General features: G+C 37.1%; 3 protein-coding genes across 12 annotated transcripts in view; 1 reads left to right on the forward strand and 2 right to left on the reverse strand.

The window, feature by feature from the left end:
• Positions 1-461: 461 nt before the first annotated feature.
• Positions 462-6,749, reverse strand: LOC102679700 (histone lysine demethylase PHF8-like). Of its 4 annotated transcripts, none has more exons than XM_006618193.2 (13): positions 6,556-6,749; positions 6,087-6,172; positions 5,713-5,991; positions 5,461-5,602; positions 4,910-5,359; positions 4,629-4,830; positions 3,766-4,535; positions 3,644-3,691; positions 3,248-3,423; positions 2,951-3,153; positions 2,542-2,589; positions 2,071-2,254; positions 462-1,949 (listed from the first exon to the last, which is right to left on the reverse strand). In XM_006618193.2, exons 1-13 carry the CDS (start codon positions 6,651-6,653, stop codon positions 1,870-1,872), a joined length of 2,766 nt encoding a protein of 921 aa, XP_006618256.1. In that variant the 5' UTR covers positions 6,654-6,749; the 3' UTR covers positions 462-1,869. The 4 variants fall into 4 exon arrangements, with proteins under 4 accessions (XP_006618256.1, XP_006618255.1, XP_006618254.1 ...); XM_006618192.2 differs by having other exon boundaries at positions 3,248-3,432; positions 6,556-6,748; XM_006618191.2 differs by having other exon boundaries at positions 3,248-3,456; positions 6,556-6,747.
• A 56-nt stretch (positions 6,750-6,805) lies between these two features.
• LOC102679501 (polynucleotide 5'-hydroxyl-kinase NOL9) lies at positions 6,806-10,269 on the forward strand. Of its 2 annotated transcripts, XM_006618189.2 has the most exons (8): positions 6,806-6,945; positions 7,016-7,098; positions 7,225-7,427; positions 7,595-9,216; positions 9,292-9,482; positions 9,589-9,633; positions 9,720-9,907; positions 10,024-10,269. In XM_006618189.2, exons 2-8 carry the CDS (start codon positions 7,025-7,027, stop codon positions 10,251-10,253), a joined length of 2,553 nt encoding a protein of 850 aa, XP_006618252.1. In that variant the 5' UTR covers positions 6,806-6,945; positions 7,016-7,024; the 3' UTR covers positions 10,254-10,269. The 2 variants fall into 2 exon arrangements, with proteins under 2 accessions (XP_006618252.1, XP_006618253.1); XM_006618190.1 differs by lacking the exon at positions 6,806-6,945 and having other exon boundaries at positions 7,002-7,098; positions 7,518-9,216.
• A 510-nt stretch (positions 10,270-10,779) lies between these two features.
• Positions 10,780-21,466, reverse strand: part of LOC102680176 (DNA (cytosine-5)-methyltransferase 3C-like) — a 43,955-nt gene continuing 33,268 nt past the window's right edge. For 2 of the 6 annotated variants that reach the window (XM_031511725.1, XM_031511726.1), the window contains exons 2-18: positions 16,031-17,081; positions 15,691-15,779; positions 15,427-15,531; positions 15,229-15,313; positions 15,021-15,131; positions 14,792-14,935; positions 14,453-14,544; positions 14,243-14,353; positions 13,860-14,082; positions 13,675-13,802; positions 13,524-13,571; positions 13,387-13,451; positions 13,045-13,307; positions 12,684-12,920; positions 12,465-12,606; positions 11,111-11,325; positions 10,790-11,025 (exon numbers count right to left, since the gene is read on the reverse strand). In XM_031511725.1, the coding sequence (XP_031367585.1) occupies positions 10,790-11,025; positions 11,111-11,325; positions 12,465-12,606; positions 12,684-12,920; positions 13,045-13,307; positions 13,387-13,451; positions 13,524-13,571; positions 13,675-13,802; positions 13,860-14,082; positions 14,243-14,353; positions 14,453-14,544; positions 14,792-14,935; positions 15,021-15,131; positions 15,229-15,313; positions 15,427-15,531; positions 15,691-15,779; positions 16,031-17,069 (3,333 nt within the window). In that variant the 5' untranslated portion in view covers positions 17,070-17,081. Of the gene's footprint in view, positions 11,026-11,110; positions 11,326-12,464; positions 12,607-12,683; positions 12,931-13,044; positions 13,308-13,386; positions 13,452-13,523; positions 13,572-13,674; positions 13,803-13,859; positions 14,083-14,242; positions 14,354-14,452; positions 14,545-14,791; positions 14,936-15,020; positions 15,132-15,228; positions 15,314-15,426; positions 15,532-15,690; positions 15,780-16,030; positions 17,082-19,527; positions 19,845-20,476; positions 21,386-21,466 lie in introns of those variants that run through there. The other 4 variants (XM_031511723.1, XM_031511724.1, XM_006618196.2 and 1 more) reach the window with 4 other exon arrangements.

Genomic DNA, 21,466 nt, shown 5'->3' on the forward strand with positions numbered 1-21,466 from the left:
ATATATATGTAAAAATATTATTGCAAAAGGAAGTCTCTATAAATTATTCGTTAATAGCTTGTACATATATTTTAAAAATATAACTTTATCGTCAATTCTTAAATAAAATATTATTAAAGTACGAAGAAAGGAAAATTTAAAACCTCCATATATTTTATATTTTATGATATTTAAATTTTTTCTGAAAAGATGAAAAGTTTTATATGTTTATTTCAAAATCAAAAATTATTTTTAGATCAAAGATCTGAATGAATGGAAAAGCAAATAAAAATATTACCGTAGTAAAAGTATTAATATTATGAAATTTTCTATGCATAGATAGTACAAAATATACATTTTCTTAATTTGATCATTTAAAAATATATACATTTTACTTACCTTGTGAACGTATGAAATATGCGATAGTGTCTTGAATATTCCACGCAGTCAAAAGAAAATAGTTTAAGTCCTAGGCGGTATTATTATATATCACAATTTATTTTTTACTATTAATTCACTGTTCCACGATTGCTTCACGATTCATACACTATCGAAAACGCCATATATTCTGAAATATTTTTTGTAGAAAAAGACACAAGAATTTGATACTGATTCGAACACAGATGTTGAACACGGTAAAATTGTTAAAATGTATATACACTTGTACATATTATTAATAACGACACAGCGAATGGACGGTCAATAAACGTTCTCGCGAGAACCTGTCAGATTAACATGAAATTTTACAAAACGATCAACACTAATCGAGGTACCATTGAATACTGCCAAGTATAGACAATCGCACGCATGCGCTCACATTCCTTTGCATTCTAAATTCAGCGGGAAGTATGAAGTATCCTTTAACCGTTAATACGAACTCATACATCGCAACTATATATAAAAGTTACAACGAATACATACTGCATGAATGTAAGTATGAAAACTATATAATTTAATTAATAGTATCTTACAATTAACAATTATATAAATCAACGATTAAGTGAAAAATTGTATCATTGATATTTGCCAATGAAAGCGATAATAAACAGAGCAATTAAACAGCAACAATACATGCATACCAAATGCATGCGTGCGCACGCGCAATGTTTGTATTTCTTGACATATGTATATCATTGATTAGATTATATATTAAGAGATATACAAAAGGATTACACGTTTACGAAATGATAATAAATCACACTATAAAATATGTTAAACTTTTCTTTAGATGTATAAAATTTAGTTATTTGAATAAGTTATTAAATATTATCGTATATATCAAAATGAATATAATTTGGTATCAACTGAAGATAGTGATAAGTACAAGATGTAAAAGTAATGAAAAGCACATGATCAAAATGAAAAGTTTTAAATAAATTTATACAAAATATTATCCCATCCTTTTTGTTGTCATGCAGCTATTATGCCGTATAAAATTTGTTACAGTTATTAAATAGTTAATTGAAAAAAATTTAATATACTACAGCCTCTTTACACTCGTATAGATCGATAATCTTCTTCTTTTTTGAGTTGTTAACGAATATAGTTTTAAAATAAAATCGTACATATAGAAGGAGCTTCTGCAAGCGTTCACTATAACATAATTTCTTGCCGAAGTAGTCAAGTATCAAAACATACAGTATATATTATAATATACGACGTCTTAAAATCAAATAGTACGGTAATAAATATAAATATTTCGTTAAAAAAACGATCGCAATTTTAAAAACTAGATTCTTAAGACAAATATTAGATATACTACCTTAATGATTTGAACATATTTACATAGCAATGTACACCTATTACATTTTTTTGTACACAAATGGAGAGAATGATGTGATGTATGTATAGCTCATTGCGTTTTTGATTTTTTTTTTACTAATTGTCGATTTAATGCATCATTTTATGAAGTTTCAAGATTTTTCCTAAGCGTTGTTTAGCCGTTTTCATCCCTTTCTTTGGTTTTCGTTCTAAAAATGAAAGTAGATTAATATATTGAACATTGATTATAAACAATTTTGATAAAATAAAAAGAAATTTTGATAAAATAAAAAAAAAAAAAGAAAAAATAAACTTAGAACTATATATTACCAACTGGAACCGGGGCTGCTAGTTTTGCTTTTACATCTTTAAGCCTGTTAGGGCTAGTTAATATTGAACCGAATCCGATGCTTGTTTTTACAGTATTTTCTGAAGTTGTAGTCGATGTACCAGTTGTCGATGTTACGGATGAATTCTTTTGCTTCTTTTTATTATATGTCCGTTTGGTTGTACTCTATTATTTTATATGCAATAAATTAATTTTATTTTAATTATTATTAAATAAAATAAAATAAAAAAAGATATAACAATCGTAAGAAGTTTATTATCAATAAAATTAATATTAATTTATAAATAGTTGCGTACCAAGAAGTTAAAAGTTAAATAAACAAAAATATATTTATTTTTATAATTTTATATACGACGAAACACAAATATGAATCGAATGGTTATCAAGATACAATCATAAATATACATGCAACGTACGTTATGAAACGAATAGTGAAACCGTAATATGCCTACCAATTTCTTCTTGGAGCCCTTATCCATGTTGTTATCCAGATAATCGTCCTATACGATATGAGTATGCAAGAAAAAAATAATTATGAAAATGCATATGAATGTAAATATAGAATACATAGTGTAATAAATGAGTTAATTTGTGTTATAAAAACAAATCTATATTATATGATATGAATGTAATAAGTATCAAGTTAAGAGTAAATTTAATTGCCAATTAATATAATAATCAATATTATGATGATGATGATGAAGATGATGATGATGATGATGATGATGATGATGATGATAATGATGATGATGATAATAATAATCAAAAACAATGAAAAGAATAAAAACACCAATAACAACAACAATAACAACAATAATAATAATAAAAAGAAAATGAAAAAATAAGGAAATTTATATATACCGATTGTTTTGCACGTTTTGCTGCTGCTGCTTCGAGTCCTTTTTCAACAGATGTTTTCTTGACACCTTCTCGAGCTGGACGATTTGTTTTTGGCAAAAGAGGTCCTACTCTGGCTTTTGGATTCCATGCCTCGTCTATTTGACTTTTCGCTTTTGGTTTAAAGATAGAATCTTCGTCATCCGAAGCGTCAAGAGACGGATAAACTACGAATTGAAAAATATATGATAATCATTATTAATTGTAAATATAATTTCATTCAAATAAAATAAATAATATTTTTATGATTTTTTTACATACTAAAATCATCGTCCTGGTGAACTTTATCGATATTTTCTATCGATTGATCGTCGTCTTCGTCAGGTTGCATTTTAGTGATTTTTGTAGATTTCGATGTACTGTTCGATGTAGTTGAATAACATTGTTCGCTGAAGGATAACATCCCAGCGATTGCTTCTCGAGTAGATGGAGATGCCCTACCAGAACTGGTTGTTTTCAATTTATAAATACTAAGACACCAAAAACATAAAACGTAACAATACTATACTATTGGAAAATAATAAAAATACATGCAAATATATTTCTTTAATATTAAAAAAAGGAGGAAAAACGAATTAACAAGCAAATTAATAATAAAGAAATATTAAACATGCTTTGTCAAATAAATTTTTTAAAAATGTCAACATTTAATCTTACCCAGTAGGTGGTGGTATAGGTTGATTGTATTGTGATATCATCGATGTCCTATAATCAAATATTATAATATTATAAGAATGAAATTATTGCAATTTACTGAATAATTGATTATGTTAACTTACGTTACATCTAATCTTTGAGCACCATTTCCCAAAGTATAAGCCGAGGCTTTTAATAATTCTTCAATGCCGTTTTTTGGTACATCATTTAAGACATCAACATCTCCATCATAGTCACGTTTCAACCGTTTTTGCGTATTAATTCTTGGTGCCCTTTTTCGTTTTGGTGATTCATCGATAGTAAATCGACCATAATCACTTTCGTTACTACCATCATGAAAATCGTATATGGAAGTTTGTTTCCAAGTTAATTCTTTCGGTGTTCCAAGATGATGATCAGAAGTAAACTCGTTATATGTATTTATGTCATCGTGTGTACTTCGTACGACTTCGTTATTGCCAAGTTTAAATCTAATTACAGTTGGACTCTGTTTTCCTGGTTTTGATGATCGTTTATTACTAATGGAAGACGTATTTTTTTCTTCCAACGTTGCATTTTGAGTTTTGACATATGGATACATTATAGGTTTCGGTAGAGTTAATTTTAACGGTGGTCTACCCGATGAGGGTGGTTCCGAGTTCGTAGAACTAGTTTTGTTCGTCTCTTTTAACGTTGCTTTGAACGGATTATCAGCCATTTTATCAGCAACATCATAATCTACGAAATCTTTGTTTAATGGTTTTTTTTTCTTGCGTTTACTCTCTCGCTCTGGTTTTGGAGGATTTAATGACATTAAGTATCGTTCTGCATGTCGTATTTCTTTACTAAAATCTTTTAGCAATTTTTGACTATTTATTGTTTCCGGTATTTGACCCCTGCTAATCATATTATACTGAAATAGAAATTAAATACATTCTGATATCTATCTAAATAAAATATCTATTATATACATAAAATGATTTTTCTAAGAAGAAAATAAACGTACATCTTTATCTGTGTTCCATTGTTTTAGAATGCTGAGTAATGCTTTAACACCCTGTAAGAGATATGTGGGACATTTCTTTCCTTCGTTATTTAATTCTTTCAATTCTTTTAATAATTTTTTTGCTGCAAACCAATTGATTGTCTCAAAACCAGGATATTGAAATTTGGCAGGAGTCTTCATCTTTTTTTCTAATTCATATATTCTATAGAATATGAATATTCATGATAATCATTTATGATGATTAAAAAGGATTATTCATTAGTTACATATATAATACTTACTGTATTTGCGTTGGAATGTTAAGACTATGTACAAAGTTTCCACCAAAAACTAAAGAATCGACAGGCGTTAACACTGCGTGTATCCATCCTGTTGGAATCATCATGGTTTGACCTTGTTTTAAAACGCATTTGTAACACGCATCAGCTTGATCTCCAAAAAACGTTTCGCTCTGCGTTGAGCTACACATCCAATGTTGATATAATTGTAAATTTGCAGAAGTAGGCCTGATTAAATAAAACACTTTTTCTCCACGTAGCACGTGATACCACACAGATGTGCCACCAAAATCAATATGGAAATCTGTGAAACTGTCTTTGACCCCCATTAGGCAATATTTTTGTACTTCCGGACGTTTTATGTCACTATCCTCGGGCCAATCGCGTGGCCAAACGGAATTAACCCAGTCGAGTTTACGCGCGATGTATGGTGCCTCGACCATTGGAGAAAGACTGCAACGTTTATTTGTCAATTTATATATTATATTTATATACATATACTTCTTAGAAACATTTAAAGCCAATATGTGGCAAGGCAATTAATATTGGTATACCCAGTGTTTGTAAATTCAAGACTAATCACATTAAGAACCCTTGTTCTGCAAGGGGAATTGTAATATTCAACAAAGTCTCTTAATTTCATTCTGATATTATTTTGTCTTGTAACATCGATCACATCCATGTCTCGATCTCCACCTGAAAAGAAAAAAAATTCCATTCGATATTTTTATTTTGTATTCGAAAATTTTTATTTTGTAAAAAGAACAATATAATATTAATACTAATATTACAAGAAGAATTAATACCTATACAACTTTCTATATCGTAAACACTGAAGTTTGGAGGTGGAACAGTCATATCAAGTCCGTCTTTTCCGTCTATTATAATGGGACTCTCAAAACCATTAGTTTGCAAATGTTGAAGAGTCAATTGCTGTCCTCTAACATGCTTAACAACTTCATCAGCTTTTGGAAAATGTCTGGATTTTAATTCTCTTATAAAAACTGGTGTGCCAGTTTGTACTGGTTTTGTATCCGCATCAGGTTCAGAATAATCGTGTCTATGCCAATTTAATCTTACTTTCACTAAAGTACAATCATCGTTAAAATAATAGAAAATTTATTACTTATCAAAAAATACAATGAAAACGATAAAAAAAATATAATTTCTATATACTCACTAATCGATGGTCCGCACATCGCTTCACAACGCGGACAATGATATTTGTCAAGATCTATCGACATATATTCCTTTATAGATACGCATCTGTAAATCAAAAAATATATAAATTACTTTTAAACAAAATTGGTACGATTATTCTTATATAATATAAAATACATATAAAAAGATTATAATTTTTATATATATATTTTTACTTTTGTATCAAAAGATATCGCATATAATTCGGATAGGTTATGTAAGTATCAACAAAACTTGTCTCTATAAAGCTATATCGTAATTATTATTTTCATATAAAAAGTTAAGGGGAAAGAAAATTAAGAAAAAAATAATCAAATTATTTGAAAATTTTTTGCAGAATAGAAACCAAAATCTATGTTTACGTATGTTTATATTTAATTTTACAAAGCATAATCTTGTCACAGTATTTAGATCGTTGTTTTTAATTGTCACAATTTCTGAACGCTTACCCTCCATGATACCATTCTTTACAAACGTCACATTGTATCATAAATTGTTCAAAATCGTAAGAACGACCGCATAAACAATACGTAACTGGTAACTCCATTTTATGTGAATATTAATGCTAAATACTGCCGCGACTTCGTATCGTTAACATTGGATGGTAACTATAGTAGCCGTGATGCGTCGCTGAAGTGCCTCTCCGTCATCCTTTTTTAAACGTGCTATTAAAGAAGCGTTTTCATTTTTTCTATGAGAGATTTAATGAAAAATCAACCCTAAACTAGAAGTTAGTGTTTAGTATTTATTTTACAGATACATATAGATGCTTGTGCACGCACATAAGCGGAACCTTCCTTTAAAAACGAACCATAATATTAGTTTATAGCAAATATAAGGTTAGTTTTCGGAAATGCGTCCTATAAAGATCTAAACTTTTTTCTTTATATATATATTTGAATTTTATAGAACGTAAAAATGAAAGTAACACAAGCGAAAAAGTTAAGAATATCACAAGTCAAAAATTCACAAGTTACAAAAAAAACCAAAGCGTAAGTAAATATCGAACTATTAGAATGCTTCTTAATAATTTTATCTGATGTAATTAAAATGTTATGATTAGATTGCATTACAACGCAATATTGTGTTTGATTAAAAAATTATAATTTTTAATTTAGAAAATTGCCGCAATATAAAGTGCAAAATAAGTTAATCCAAGGAGAAAGAGCATCGTATTCGAATATGAATCCTTCTTGCAAAAGAAATAAAAATTATCAAAACACCTCGTTAGTGGGAAGTTCATTAAGTAATAAACAATTAATCTTACAACGTAATTTGAAACGAAGAAAGAAAAAATATGCTAATATGAAAGGAACACAACGTAAGAAATTTATGTATTCTTTTGATAAACTATTTGAAATCGCGTGACTTGTGTTTGTACATCGGTGTAAACACCGCACGATATTTGCAGGTTGAAGATAAAATATGGTATAATACCTTTATTCAAGTAAAGAACACCATTATGGAAAGGGATTGCTTACATTTCAGATTCTATGGATCTTTCCTTAGAGTCGTGCAATGACTCTCCTGAAGCCAGGGATAGAAGTGACAAACGATATCGCGACATTTTAGAACAAAGAAATATAGGTTTACCTGTAATAGTTGAAACACTCTCAGAAAATTTATCTTCGTTAAGCATACCTGAAGTATTTAAAGAGAGCGAACAATTGATAATGAAAAATGATATTTTTGATAATAATCCATCGTGTATGGTAAACGATTTCAAAAAGGATGAAGCTTGCGTAGTTGTTGCCGAATCATTAAATCCAAATGATAATTTATACAATCGAGGGAACGGTACTAAAATTATGTCATTATCCAAGAATAATCGTAAACCACGTATAGATAAGAAAAAATCGCGAAATAGTAATTCAAATATTCCTATTAGTCCAAAAAAGACTAGTCCAGAAAAGCAATTAATAGTTTCCACTACTAAAGAGACTGAAAAATCTTCTGATACTTTCTACGAAGAAAATAATAGTTTCGACGATATAAATGGAAGAGACGATACATTCGAAGCGAGAACATTGAATAAAAATGATATTTCGTCTATTGAACAACAGTCAGTACGGTTTTATTGTGTTAAGAATAAAATAGTCGCAGTGATGTCGAAAAGGGCACGATTTTGTTTTACCGGAAAATTGGTTGTAAAGGTAATATATGGCGCGATAGAAGTTTACGGATTTTTTATCACTACGAAGAACGATCCGATCGAAATCTATTCACCAAGAGGATATAGTAACGTATCGATCGAAGTAAGTGAAAAATCTGTGGAGAACATCGAATCGGATATATGGATGTCTCTTTCTCTCGAAGGTATCGATCGAAATCAAAAGAACAAATTGGTCGACGAGATCGAACAAATTCAACCTGGCATGGCTGTTCTTTTGTTATCCAATTTAGATAACAAATTGACTAGATTTTTACACGTTTTCTATCCATTTAGGCTATTCCCAAAAATAAAGAATACACCGTATTATTCTTGGGCCGATCCAAAAAGAGCCGAAACAATATTGCAATCGAATCTTTATATCGATAATTCCACGTGTAAGGAGTTAATTATTGATCCACGTATCGCACAAGAAGTTAGCGAGAAAATGTTGAATTGTTGGCGTTCGAACGAATGGTCGTGCGCTTTAATTGCCGGCGGGAAAGGCGTTGGTAAATCTACTACGACGCGTTATTTGATAAATAGTCTATTACCCGCCTCAAAAATGGTGATTCTTATGGACGTTGATCCAGGCCAAACGGAATGCACACCGCCCGGATGTATATCGTATAGTTTAATCGAACGACCCTTGATGGGACCAAATTTTACGCATTTAACCACACCAGTTTTCCAATTGTATATCGGAGACGTGAACGTATCGCGTTGCATTACGCGATACATCGAGGCTGTCAAAATGTTATTCGATAAATTGTTAAATTGTCCAAACTTGTCACGTTTACCAATTGTTATAAACACGATGGGTTTCTCGCAAGGCGTTGGTTGGGATATAATCATGTTTACGATTAAATTGATCCGACCTTCTTTCGTGGTACAAATTATGTCCGAAAAGCCAAAGAACAATTATATCGGATACTTGAGCAAACAAGTAGTAAATCGACAGGTATATTCGATATCTATCTTATCGATTTGTATATTCGAATAACTTAGCAAAGACGGAAAAGTCTGTTCTTTGTAGGAATTAACATGGGGCACGAACATTGTCACCTGGAATCAACCGTGCGATCACGAATTATTCGTAGTACGTTCGCACGCGGAACGTAAAGCTGGTCCAGGATACGAAACTTGGAATATGGAACCGTATCAGCAACGAGAACTCGTTATGATATCTTATCTCAGTGAAATTGTACAAAACTCTTCGAATTCTACGTAAGATTTGTGAAACGAATAATTTAATATTAACATTAAATTTACACAATATTGATTATATTTTATAGAGCACATATGTATTTTAATACGTATTAATTTTCTTTAGGACACGTTATGACGCTTTGAGTATCAACGAAGCTGTACCATACGTGTTAGTATTTTCTCTTCGCATACATCGAAGACGAAGAAATCATCTTCTAAACCATTCTAATATAGGAGAATCTTTTTATCTTGCAGAACATCTTTCGCATCGTTGTTCATTGCAATACCGCGACCATCGACGTCCGCCTCGCACGTGTTGAACATAGTGAATGGTAATATAGTGGCATTGTGTGGAATCGATATGAACAATAACGAATGGCAAGAGGCTGGATCTGGTCCTCGTGTATTAAACAGATCTCCTCTTTGCGCCTGTTACGGATTCGGTAAGCATTTCGGTGGTATATTTTTTTTCTTTTTTTCTAATATCTTTTACCTTTCTAATATAATTTGAAATTTATATAATTTGTATAATCATTATTGTAATTCGGTTCAAACGCAGGTATCGTCAGAGGGGTTGACATGGAGAGGAAAGAGATATTTATAAACACACCGTTACCAGTCTCCATAATGCGGTATGTGAATTGTTTGATGGGATGTATACCTGTTCCTATTACGCTATTACAAATTAATCAACAAAGGAACGTACCTTATACCGGTGGTAATGAGGTTTCACCAATGAGTCGAGAGCATCGCAGGGGATACTTCCGTATGAGATATCAAAAGGAATAGCAGAATAACGTTTAAAGAGATGCTTCTTAAAATTTATATCATTATAAATTTTACACATCGATATTTGTTTCTATTACTTACTTCGAAATTAAACTACATTTATAAATATAAGTTTTTTTTTTTTTTTTTATTATGATTACTTATATGAAAAACAACAATGTACAAAACATATTATGATATTTTTGAGCCGTGAAGAATATTTCGTATATGATACGAAAAGGTTAGGTTAGGTTAGATTCCTTTGGTATATGAAAGGAAAAGAAAGTTAGAATATTGAAAAAGAGTTTGAAATGTAAAGAAAAAGTTTTGTTTCGTTTTGTTTTTCTTTTCATTAACTGTAACAATGGTTGAAAATAAAATGGTTAAAAGGAAGAGAAGGGAGGGAAAGGAGGGAGAGGAGGATAAAAGAAAACGAAACGATTAATTAGATATATTTGTTTCTCACTTTAATCACCTTTTGAATAAATCCGTTTAGGTTTTGATCGATCCATCATCATTTTCTTCTTTTTTTTTCTCTCTCTCTCTCTCCAACTGCGTTACGATTCATCTTTCGTTTCCACGATATCGCGCTCGAAAAAGGGACAAAGACATTTGAAAATGGCTGTCAATGTTTGCACGCTCCAAGATTTACCTATTAATCTCTGTCGTTTCGTAGCCGATAAATTCTTTACGTCCGTGTAATGACGCGGGAATCCGAATATTTCCTCTAATTCGGTTATCCACAAGGAGTCGCTTTCGTCTTTCATCAAAATTGGTTTCAATGCAAGTTTGCCTAATTAGAAAGAGAGAGAAAAAAAAAGGAATTATCGATCAGCAAATCATTCGAAAGAAACGTATCAATATACACTCTCACTTACCCTGCTTTAACGAATTTACTTTCGTAGTGACGGTACGTATCTTTTTAACGAGCGAGTAACGTTGACAATGTGGCGTAAGTATATCTTGCACATCCTGCTCCCTTTGGGACGGTAACAAGTGTGGTTCTATCGGGAAATTATGCCAGTAGAGCCTCAATCTATGTTGAGGTGAAAAATCTGCCGAATCTATCACATCGGGTTCTTGTCCTAGATGTCTTTTATCAAATGTACAAGAAAATATAATCGTATGGTAATTTCGATGAAAATTTAAACTTAACCCTTTGCTCTCCAACAGTGACTGAGATTGTTCGGCAACTTGAACGGCGACGATATTCACGTTTGATTTTTTTAGAATATCGCTTCACGAATAAGTTCCTAACCTCTTTACGTATAATCTTATGAGGTGTAGAATAATGTATCGTTAAATGGGTAGACTTTTTATCTCAAGTTAGATTATGATCGTGAGTCGAATGACATTTTCGGTGTTAGTCTGAGTTTGATAGTTTATGTTTGATTTTGTTAGAATATCGCTTCACAAATAAGTTCCTAACCTCTTTATGTATAATCTTGTGAGGTCTAGAATAATGTATTGTTAAATGCGTAGATTTTTTATTTCAAATTAAACCGTGATTGCGAGTCGAAGGACATCTTTGGTCATTCAATAGAAATAGAAATATTATTTTCAAAGTTTTTGAGATTGTAAGCATAGAATACGTTATAATGAAATTAGTTGAAGCGAAGATTAGTTTGATTTTTCGTTACTGAATGACAAAATTACTTCTATTCGTAAAGAAATTAACGATAGAGAGCAATGATAAACATAGAGATGAAATAAGAGGTATAAGAAGGCGAAAAATAAGAATAATAGATTGTGAAAGCAATGAAGATAAGACACAGAAAATTCCAAATGAATAACACGCATAGAATCGGAAAATATATCGCGAAGAATACAATTCGTACTCGGTGAAAAATTTTTAGGAAAAGTATCTTCGAATATAAATGAACCATTAGATTTTTTTAAACTATTTTTACCGATGAATTTATTAATGAAATAGTGCGCGAAATAAATAATTATGCAATAAAAAAGTTAGAAAGAAAAGTATTGCTCTACTTGTCCTTCATTGCTTCATAAAATATCCCACAAAACAACAATATAGATTTTAATATTCAATAAATTTTGTTTCTTTATATAAGATACATAGAATATTAAAATATAAAGGTTTTATGCGTTAATTTGCGTGTGAAATCGTTATAAATTAACTGTAAGAAATTGCACCGAACGCGTGTTTGAAGTTGCTCGTTCGATCGAGCGAAACAGGTCTGGAGTGCAAAGGGTTAAATTAATTTAACTTACTTATTAATCTCCAATCTGTACTCGCTGGGCATCGAGGCGACGTTTTCGTACAACCAAAACAAATGTCGTTCGTTGTTAAGTTTCTTCACCAGTTTCAGAATTCGACGATACTCAAAGAAGAGTACACCGGTTCCCCTCGGATCTGAGAGGGAAAAACGACGGATACACGCTTATAACAAACTGATACAATTGATATAAATTTAAAAAATTCGATCGAACCGTGGAGGCCGAGGCGCGCCGGATTGGCCAAACTGAGATCGTTGCACGGCGATCCGCCGATCAGAAGATCGATAGGCGCTATCTCTTTAATCGTCCTGCTCGTGATATCCTTTACGTTGCCTAATTGAAGGATACGGTCGCCGAAATGCGAGGCGGTAACCATCAACGCGTCTGGATCGATCTCGCTCGCGTAGTAGGCGTCCACTGTGAAGCCCAATTTCAGAAGCACCAGTAAACCTGAAAACATCTATCTTCTCGTAGAGAACGCATACATACGAAATTTTGTATATAATACGTAAAAAAATAAATTGGAGGAGAGGAAAGACTACCGTGGATAGAAGAAAATGATGGATTCGTGTACCTGTACCAAGGCCATCGAACAGGGAGAGAACGCGTATTTTTCTCTTCTCTGAATTGTGCTTTGCAACCAAGTGTTGAGCATTTGAATCGCAACTCGTACGGAACATATTAATTATCTTGTCCTTCCAATTAGTTCGAGGTCTGACGATCGTGTCGGTGAACGATCGAGACTTGCAGAGGAAGCATTCCCAAGGATCCTCTTGGAGCACTTGCTCGTAAGTCGTCGGGCATAAGAGGTGTTTCATGCAAGCGGTACAGTAAACCCTGAGTCGAAAAGAGAACAGCAATTTGTCAACGAGGAAAGAAGAAGGAAAAAGAATTGTTTCGAGATTGGCGAATTTACCTTGGACAATCTTCTTTGTCGCAGATGATCACCATCCCAGAGGCGGCGCACACCGTGCAATAAAACTGCTCGGTGGAGAGAAGAAGGCGAAAAGGGGTTGATTATTAAAACGAGATGAAACGAGACGAAATACTTACGCATTTGGAGTCGTTACCGAAAACGAACATACAGGGTTTATATCGTTCCTGAAACATGATTTTTTTTTAAGCATGTTTGTAAGCAAGGATTCGAGAGAAAAAATAAAATTATAAAATATTAGGCGTAATGTAAGATCCTTTTCAATCTTACCGAACAATCTTTGCACAAAGATCCCTCGAAGAACGGATGAATGTCCATTTTATCGTTGGAAACACGTAGACACTTTAGGCACAACGAATCGAACGAGATTTCTCCGCTTATAGCCGATCGCAAATCATCTGGATCGAAAGAGAATAGTTTTACGGATATTTTTATCTATCTCCTTTCAATCTTACCGCTGTTGTTTATATCATTCGCCCGTTCGTCGTCCACATTCGGATTATCCTTCAATTCGTTCAATTTTTCCGCGATACGGGGCGAATATTTGTCATAGATTTTAACCGAATCTTCTCTTCTCGAGGTGGACGACGTTTCGTAATGATTAGGTTTGGAAAAATATTCGAACGCGTCGTCCAAAGTCCAGTTGACGGTTTCGAATCCTAGGCGGGAGCAATAGTCCTAAAAGAAGTAATAATTTAAGTATAATATAAGTATAATAAGTATATAATATATAATAAGTATAATATAAGTATAAATATATATATCTTTAATAATAAGAAGTAATAATTTATAAATAAAGCTCGATCGATAAATGATATAATGCGATAAATGATATTACCTTCGAGGCTTGAAGAACACCGACGAGATAAATATGTTTTTTCGTGTTGTTCGTGTATTCCCGCATTTTTTCCATTCCCTTGTCGAATCTCAAAAACAATTGGTGATGCACCTGTTGATGCGCGTGCACAAGGAAAACTACGTACGATCATTTCCATTTCGAGATCGGGACACATATGATTTAAATGATATACGTTTGGATAATTTTTACCTCTGACAGTTTGTAGTCACCGTACCACATAATCCATTGGCAACCGAACGTTGGTTCTCGCATGCAACAATCGCGATAATCGATAATCATCGCTGCGAATCATAAAGGGCGTAGCGTGTTTTCATCCTCTTTTCGCTATCGAATCGATTTTTGCCGCTCGAGATCGATCGAGCGTTCTCGAACGTTCTCGAATTGGCACATGCGCAACTTCACGCGCAACCGAAACTTGAGAATCGATCGTAAAAGTGGAAAAAAACGAAGATGTGTAGCGATACGTTTATTAGCGCGCGTGCAAGAAGAGAGTATATAAAAAAAGGAAAAAAATCGAAAGGATATTACCTGGCCACCAATTATGCCCGGCAATTTTAGCCCAGGCTATAATTCCTGGATTCTGTTCTTTCAATGGCAAAAGCGTCAAATCTACGTTGACTTTTTGCGGCGAATCTTTCGACTTCTCGGCCAGTTTTCTCTCTTGATTTTCTCCTATCGACAAATTCACCCATTTCTCCATTTCTATTCGTCGAGGGAAGGAAAAAAAAGGAACGGACGAAGAGAATCGAATACGTACGTTTTTGATCCAATAAATATCTTTCCGTTACTTTTGCGTTTTTTTCTCTAAGATGGTCCAATCTTTGTTGCATTTTTATCGGATACGGATAAAACTTGATTTCGTCCAACACTTTTGCGCGGAAAAAAAAAAGAAGGAGAAACGTTAATTGAAAGAGAAAAAAAAAAAAAAAAAGAAAAAGAATACATTTTTCCATTCGATCGCTTACTTTCGATCATATTTTTGGGGAAATTGCTTTCGATCCACGTGAAATACGGTTTGGTCAAAATGCCGCCCAATTTTTTGCGCAACATCTGAAAGAAAGTCGTATGTTGAGCGCGCGCTCGAAAAGAAAAAGGGAGATGAAAAGCGAAGGAGGAAGAAAAAAATGAGGAAGGAGAGAAAAAAAGAAAATGGAAAATAAAACCTGCATAGTTGCGTCAATGGCACGAATTCGCGGTACGTTTAAATTCTGCGTCAGTCTAGCCTTGAGGTTACACGAGAACGGTTCGATCTGCGTCTTTTCGTTCAACTGAAACGAAGGTAACAACGGTGAATTTCGAGAGACGCGTGCAAATATATTAAATAAAGATAAAAGATAGATAAATAGATATATAGATAGATAGATAGATAAATAGATAGATAAATAGATAGATAAATAAATAAATAAATAAATAAATAAAATATTCACTAATGATATACGAGCTTCTCCGATCCAGTAAACCCATAATTTCCCTTCCTCGGACAACATTCCTACATGGTCGGCATCGATAATTAACGCTGCAATATCACATAGAAACGTTTACTTAGGACTAAATGGCTAATCTCGTCTCGTCGCTTCTTTTCGCGGTCACGCGCACGTTCCTAGTTGCAACTTTGTGTACAAAACTTTGCGTACTTTTCGCGACCGGTGCTGCGTCGATCTCAATCGGTTAGGACAATACCGATTTTACCGATCGAACGATCAAACGCGAATAGGAAACTCGAGCGGGGAGAGTTGGAAAGAGACGAATAATGGGAAAAATCCTTGCCTGGCCACCATCCCGCGCAATAGCCCCACACCAATTTGCCGACGGACAGATCCTTCCCAATTTTCATCGATCCTCGCGTCACTCTTCTCACCTCCTGATTTTCCTCGTTACCTTTCAACATTTTCTCTCGAACCCTCTTCCTCTCGGAGGAGGAAACTTTTTTCATAGAATCTTTCTTTCCAGCCTCGTGAACCGTCCACTTCTCGTCCGTCGTATCTCGACGGCCATCTTTTCTCTCGTTCTCAACACCGTAAACAACACCGCTCTCGCGAAAAATTCTCTTCATCAAAGGAAGCGTGTGAATTTCGTCGAATTTCGTCGAGTCCCGACTCTCGTCCTCCTTAACTTTCGACTCGAGTCCCCTCCCGTTAGAACGCGTTACAACATTCTCGATCGTATTTTCGTCGTTCGTTTTTTCGTGAAGCACACTTTTTCTCGAACTTTTCCACGCGCCATTATCGTCGCGGGATACTCGTCGCTCGAAACGTGGAGCGTCCGTACCGGCGAGAAGGACATTGTTGTTGTTGTTGTTGCTGTTGTTGTTGTTGTTATTGTTATTGTTATTGTTATTGCTGTTATTATTATTGTTGTTATTGCTGTTATTGTTGGCGGAGCGCGAGCGAGTCGATCGACACGAATCGGACAAAATCGGACGACGATCGAACGAGGAGGAGAGTAGATCGGCGGAACGTTGTTTCTTCGGTCGGCCGAGCTTTCTCTTGCGCGATCTCCAAAATTGATCCACGGTGATCGTTGAATCGTTCGCGTACATCTTCCTCCTCTTCCCACTCATTTTCGACGCTCGTTTCCTTCTTCTTCCTCTTCCTCCTCCTACGTTGGCTCGTTTCTTTCGAAACCGCGGCGAGATCCTTAAGGGGGATGATGATTTGCTCGCGACCTCCGATATCGGGCGAAACGATATCTCGTTGTTACGAGAGGCGGTGGTATCCGATATCAAACCCAATTCCATCGCGCATACCAACGACCAAACACTTTTTCCCGCCCACTGGTCCAACGTATCCTTCGTGGCTGCTCTCATTTCCACGTAGATCTGCAACAACACGCGTTTAACGTGGTCGTTAAAACCCGATACACTCGTTGTTTCTGCGAAGGACGTTCGCGATACAGGACTCGAAAGAAGAAGGAGAGCGTGAGACGAAACGAGGAGAAGGAGGTAGGATCGAAATCGCGTTCGAAACACCGTGATGGAGGAGGGTTGAAAAGAAAAAAGAAAGGGATAGGGGGGAGAGAGAAAGAGAGACAGAAAGAGAGAGAGAGAGAGAAAGAGAGAGTCAGGGAGGGGTATGCGATCCACGTGGCGCCTCGAAAGGCATTTCTCGAGGTCGCGGCGTGCTTTGCCGGGGTCGACCTGATGAATGGAAACGTCGGTATTATTGTGTTTACACGCGGGACACACGGGGGCCTCTCTCGCTCTCTCGCCACACTTGGCGTGGAAACATTCATTCATAAAGCGTTCCGCGCGTTCCTCTCACCACCGCGCTCTGTCCCTCCTCCCTAGCTAGCCCCGTTGCGTCTCTCACCCCTCCACTCCCCAGCCGCCGTTATACCCCTCTACGCGAGGGTACACGACCCTCCGCCGTCGAGTGTAGAGGGGTAGTACCAGTGACGTAGCCAGAATTACGACAACGACCTGCTGATTCGCTTATTTTATTGTCCCTCCTCCCCCCTCTCCCCCCTCCGGATCCGTGTCCACTCGCAGTCGGCTCCGAGAGTCCACGACCGCGTGCTCACTCGCCTTCTTCTTTCCTTTGTCTCCTTCTCTCGCCTCCTTCTTTCCGAATCGATCGATCGGGGATCGATCGAGGAGGAAGGATGCGATCATACCGACCGAATCGTTTTTTCGAGTCGGATTTTTCGAGAAACGTTTTTTTTTTTTTTTCGGGAACGAAACTCGTTTAAAAAGGCGTGAAAAATCCCGTTTTCCTAAGAGATACTCGAACACGCGATCCTGAGTCGCGTGACCGACTTGCCGTTACGATATCATCTCGACAACTAGCGACAACTTTTTTTTCTCGCTCCACTAAATTTTCCACCAAATTTTCGTTCTCGCGGACGTGGAGATGTTGAAGAAGAGAGTTCGTTGCGATTTGGAATCGTGAGGAAAAAGAAAGAAAGAAAGAAAGAAAAAAAAAAAAAGACGAAGTCGTATCCCGTACTCGTACGAGATGACGGAACAACGAACGATACAGCAATGTTTACGCGTACTCAGCTGATATGAATGGACTAGGAGCGCGAGCGAGTGAACGTATTTGTGGATTCGGTCATGACGACTTTCGGTATAAATTGAAACTTCTCGAGGGTGTCTCGCCGCCGCCGCTGCCGCCACCGCCGTCGCCGCCAGTGGGAGAATGTCAAGGGGCGAAGGACAGAGAAAGAGAGAGTGTGTATGCGCGAGAAAGAGAGATACAGAGCGCGATACTCGAAGTAACAGGAATACCGGACAAAGATGGAAAGAAGCAGCGAAATAGAGGGGAGAGAGCGACCGACTGACAGAGAGACAGGGAGAAGGAGAGAGAGAGACGGATGAGCGAAGGGTACAAAGCCACGAAGCTGGGTCAGTTCCGTTTAGTACGAGATAGGCTACGATTCCGTTTGGATCGGAGAATGTGCACGGATCGAGATCCACGAATCGCGCGATCTTTCATCGGATTCAATTTCCACTTTCTATGATGATTCCACGCTCTTTCGACCAATATAACACGTTTCTTCACGCCTTTTCAGAATTTATCCCCTTCTTTTTTTCCCTCTCTGTCCGCCCTTTCTATTCGCAATTACGTTATTATCCTTCCCGTATTTGAGTATCGGAAATCTGGAAAAGTCACTCCCTCGGTCCTTCGTTTCATTTTTGAAAGCGAGAAAATGCGGGATCGAGAGAGGAGTGGTGGGAAAAAAAAAAAAAAAAAAAAAAAGATTTCAAAGGAATAGTACCCGGCAAAGCGGTGCAGACTGACGGGGACAGGTTGGTCGATCCACGATTTGCCTCGATCACACGCGCGCGAGTTCGCGCGTGTCTTTTCCTTCCTTCGCTATCAATTTTTTTTCAAACAAATGGTTTATCTCGATCGTTGGACCGATGGTAGGATACGGCTACGTGACGTTTCACGTTTGCGTGGTGGAGCGCAAATAGAGTTACGAAGGAAGGAAGGAAAGGAAAGGAAGAAAAGAAAGAAGAAAGAAAGGAAGGAAGAAAAGGAAGAAAGGGAAGAAGAAAGGAAGAAGGAAAAATTTGAGAAGAGAAAGAAGGACGAGAGAGTTTCACTTGCCTAGCGCAGCGTGGGCTTTTCTTGTATTCTATTGATTTTTCCGAAAGTTCGCGTGGTGGGAGTCTCTGGCAGGCAGCAGCAGTGTGCGAGCTTGGCCAGGAACGTGTTTGCGTGAGCTTCAACGATGGCGATATCGTCTTTTCCTTCCAACTCGCTCTCTCTCTTTCTCTGTCTCTCTCTCTCTCTCTGTCTTTCTCTTTCCGTTTCGTTCACCGCGAAGGATGGTTGCACTCGCAACGAGCGCTCTTTCTCTTTCTTATTCGAACGTTCCTCCTTTCGTTTCTTCACCGATAGTTCTCTTTCCGTTTTGAGGATCAGTCCGTACGCGCTTCGACGCGAATTGTTCGCCTCTCGCTTGGTCGAGCGCCGTGCATTTCCTTCTCGCTCGCTCGGCTTTGCGTGAAATCCACCCTCGACCCCGCTCTCTGCCACGACTCGTTCGTGCTTAGACCCGGTGCTATATGTATACGTATGACCGACCATGGTGCGCGCGTGCATAACATACACACACACGTGCGCACACGCACGCGTGCACACATACGTACACACATTAGTTACTCAGGAACGTGTTAAGAAATTTGACTTTGACATTATTTTTATCGCGACGCTCGATCGAAAAGATCGCGCGCGCCACTCGTCGAGTATCGACGCGCCGATCGAAACTATCGCCAATCAGCATTCATCGTTTACAGAGACGAGAAAACGAAAGGTTAAATTGCATTGCAACTTTTTTTTTTTTTTTTTTTTTCTCTTTTCACGAAGGAATAGGTTGAAAGTTGTTTTCAACCAACTTTTAAATGCGATGTTCGAAGTTTAAGTTAAGAGAAGAAATCGCGGAGAAACGCTGGTTTGGAGCGTGCGCGAATTCACCGAACGGAAAGAGTCTATCCAAGAGTCCATAGATTGGATCACGGTAGATCGCGTTCCCTTCATCTAGATGTGACGATCTAGCGACGGGACGGGAAGCTTGCCCCTCGAACCGAAGAGAAAATAATATTTCTCGAGGGACGAATTATCGATAGGACGAGAGAAACGTCGCGATACGATATCTAGGTACAGCCCTGGTATTCCGTCCACCTACATCGCGGCAGGGTCACCGCTTGCACCACTACCATAGCGCGCGCTCGTGCATACGTGTACACGCATACGTTCCCTTATATACCTCAGAGCTGTCTCGGTTTCTCCGTTGGTCGGTCCTTGTCTCGCGGTTGGTCTCTCGGCGATATACGCGCCAGCGCGAATGAGCACGATGCGTGTGTGTGTGTGTATATGGGCATGTGTGCGCGCGCGCGGGTGCGCGTTTCTCACCCACGGGTTCGCACACGGTCGTGCGCTCGCGCTCGAGCTCGCCTTCCCACTTGGATGTACACCCTCGCGGCGGACTCGGTCGAATGGATTGCACGCGTTACACGGACACGCGTGCACCGAGCCGCGTTTCGACGCGTGTATGCACGTACGGTGCTGGGAGCGCAAGCCGCGCGCACGGTTCGCCGCCACCTCTGCCGTGGCCAGGCACTCGGCCAGCGAGCCAGTTAGACTGGCAGGAAATCGGCCAACCAACGGCCGGCTCAGCCGCGCGACGCTTCGATCGATAACGCGGATCGATTTTCCCCACGGAATCTACAACGACGGACTCCCGTTTGACTCGCGGCAACTGCCCACCGATGACGAGGATAGTTTCGTGCAACGAAACTCGAGATCGCGATTCTTAAAATTGCGAGAACGTGAAAATGAATTATCGGTTCGATGCTTCGCCAGAGTTTCGCGAAAAGAATCTCGGTCTAACGCTTCGAGAGAAGGATATCGCGTGCAAAATTTCTCAACGAAACTCAATGTAGTCGCTCGTAACTCAATCGATATAATACGATATAATACTCATCGATACCACCGCAACAATAAACGACGAGTATCTTATCTAAAATTCTACTTTGAAAATAATTTGGCCTCGAGAATCTAAAATCAATTCATCTCGATCGAATATCGATTAGCTTCGATCAAATTGTGTATTACGTTTGATAAAAAGAAACAGTAGGCCGACTTTCTACACCAATTGAGAGTAAAATCGTTTCTATTTTTTGTTACCAACGTCGTGTTTCTCGTCATCCTCGTCGTCGTCGTCTTCGTCTTCGTCTTCGTCGTCGTCGTCGTCGTC

This window comes from Apis dorsata, unplaced genomic scaffold (genome assembly GCF_000469605.1).
Source record: "Apis dorsata unplaced genomic scaffold, Apis dorsata 1.3 scaffold_344, whole genome shotgun sequence".
Classification (NCBI taxonomy): domain Eukaryota; kingdom Metazoa; phylum Arthropoda; class Insecta; order Hymenoptera; family Apidae; genus Apis; species Apis dorsata.

Excerpts from the sequence above, each read along its gene's own strand:
- LOC102679700 (XM_006618191.2), bottom strand. The coding sequence starts at position 6,653 with ATGGAGTTACCAGTTACGTATTGTTTATGCGGTCGTTCTTACGATTTT. Across the intron at positions 2,255-2,541 it reads AGGGCTCCAAGAAGAAATTG|AGTACAACCAAACGGACATA; the intron begins GTAGGCATATTA and ends ATAAAATAATAG. Across the intron at positions 1,950-2,070 it reads AGCAGCCCCGGTTCCAGTTG|AACGAAAACCAAAGAAAGGG; the intron begins GTAATATATAGT and ends TTTCATTTTTAG.
- LOC102679501 (XM_006618189.2), top strand. The coding sequence starts at position 7,025 with ATGAAAGTAACACAAGCGAAAAAGTTAAGAATATCACAAGTCAAAAAT. Across the intron at positions 7,099-7,224 it reads GTTACAAAAAAAACCAAAGC|AAAATTGCCGCAATATAAAG; the intron begins GTAAGTAAATAT and ends TTTTTAATTTAG. Across the intron at positions 9,217-9,291 it reads AACAAGTAGTAAATCGACAG|GAATTAACATGGGGCACGAA; the intron begins GTATATTCGATA and ends TGTTCTTTGTAG.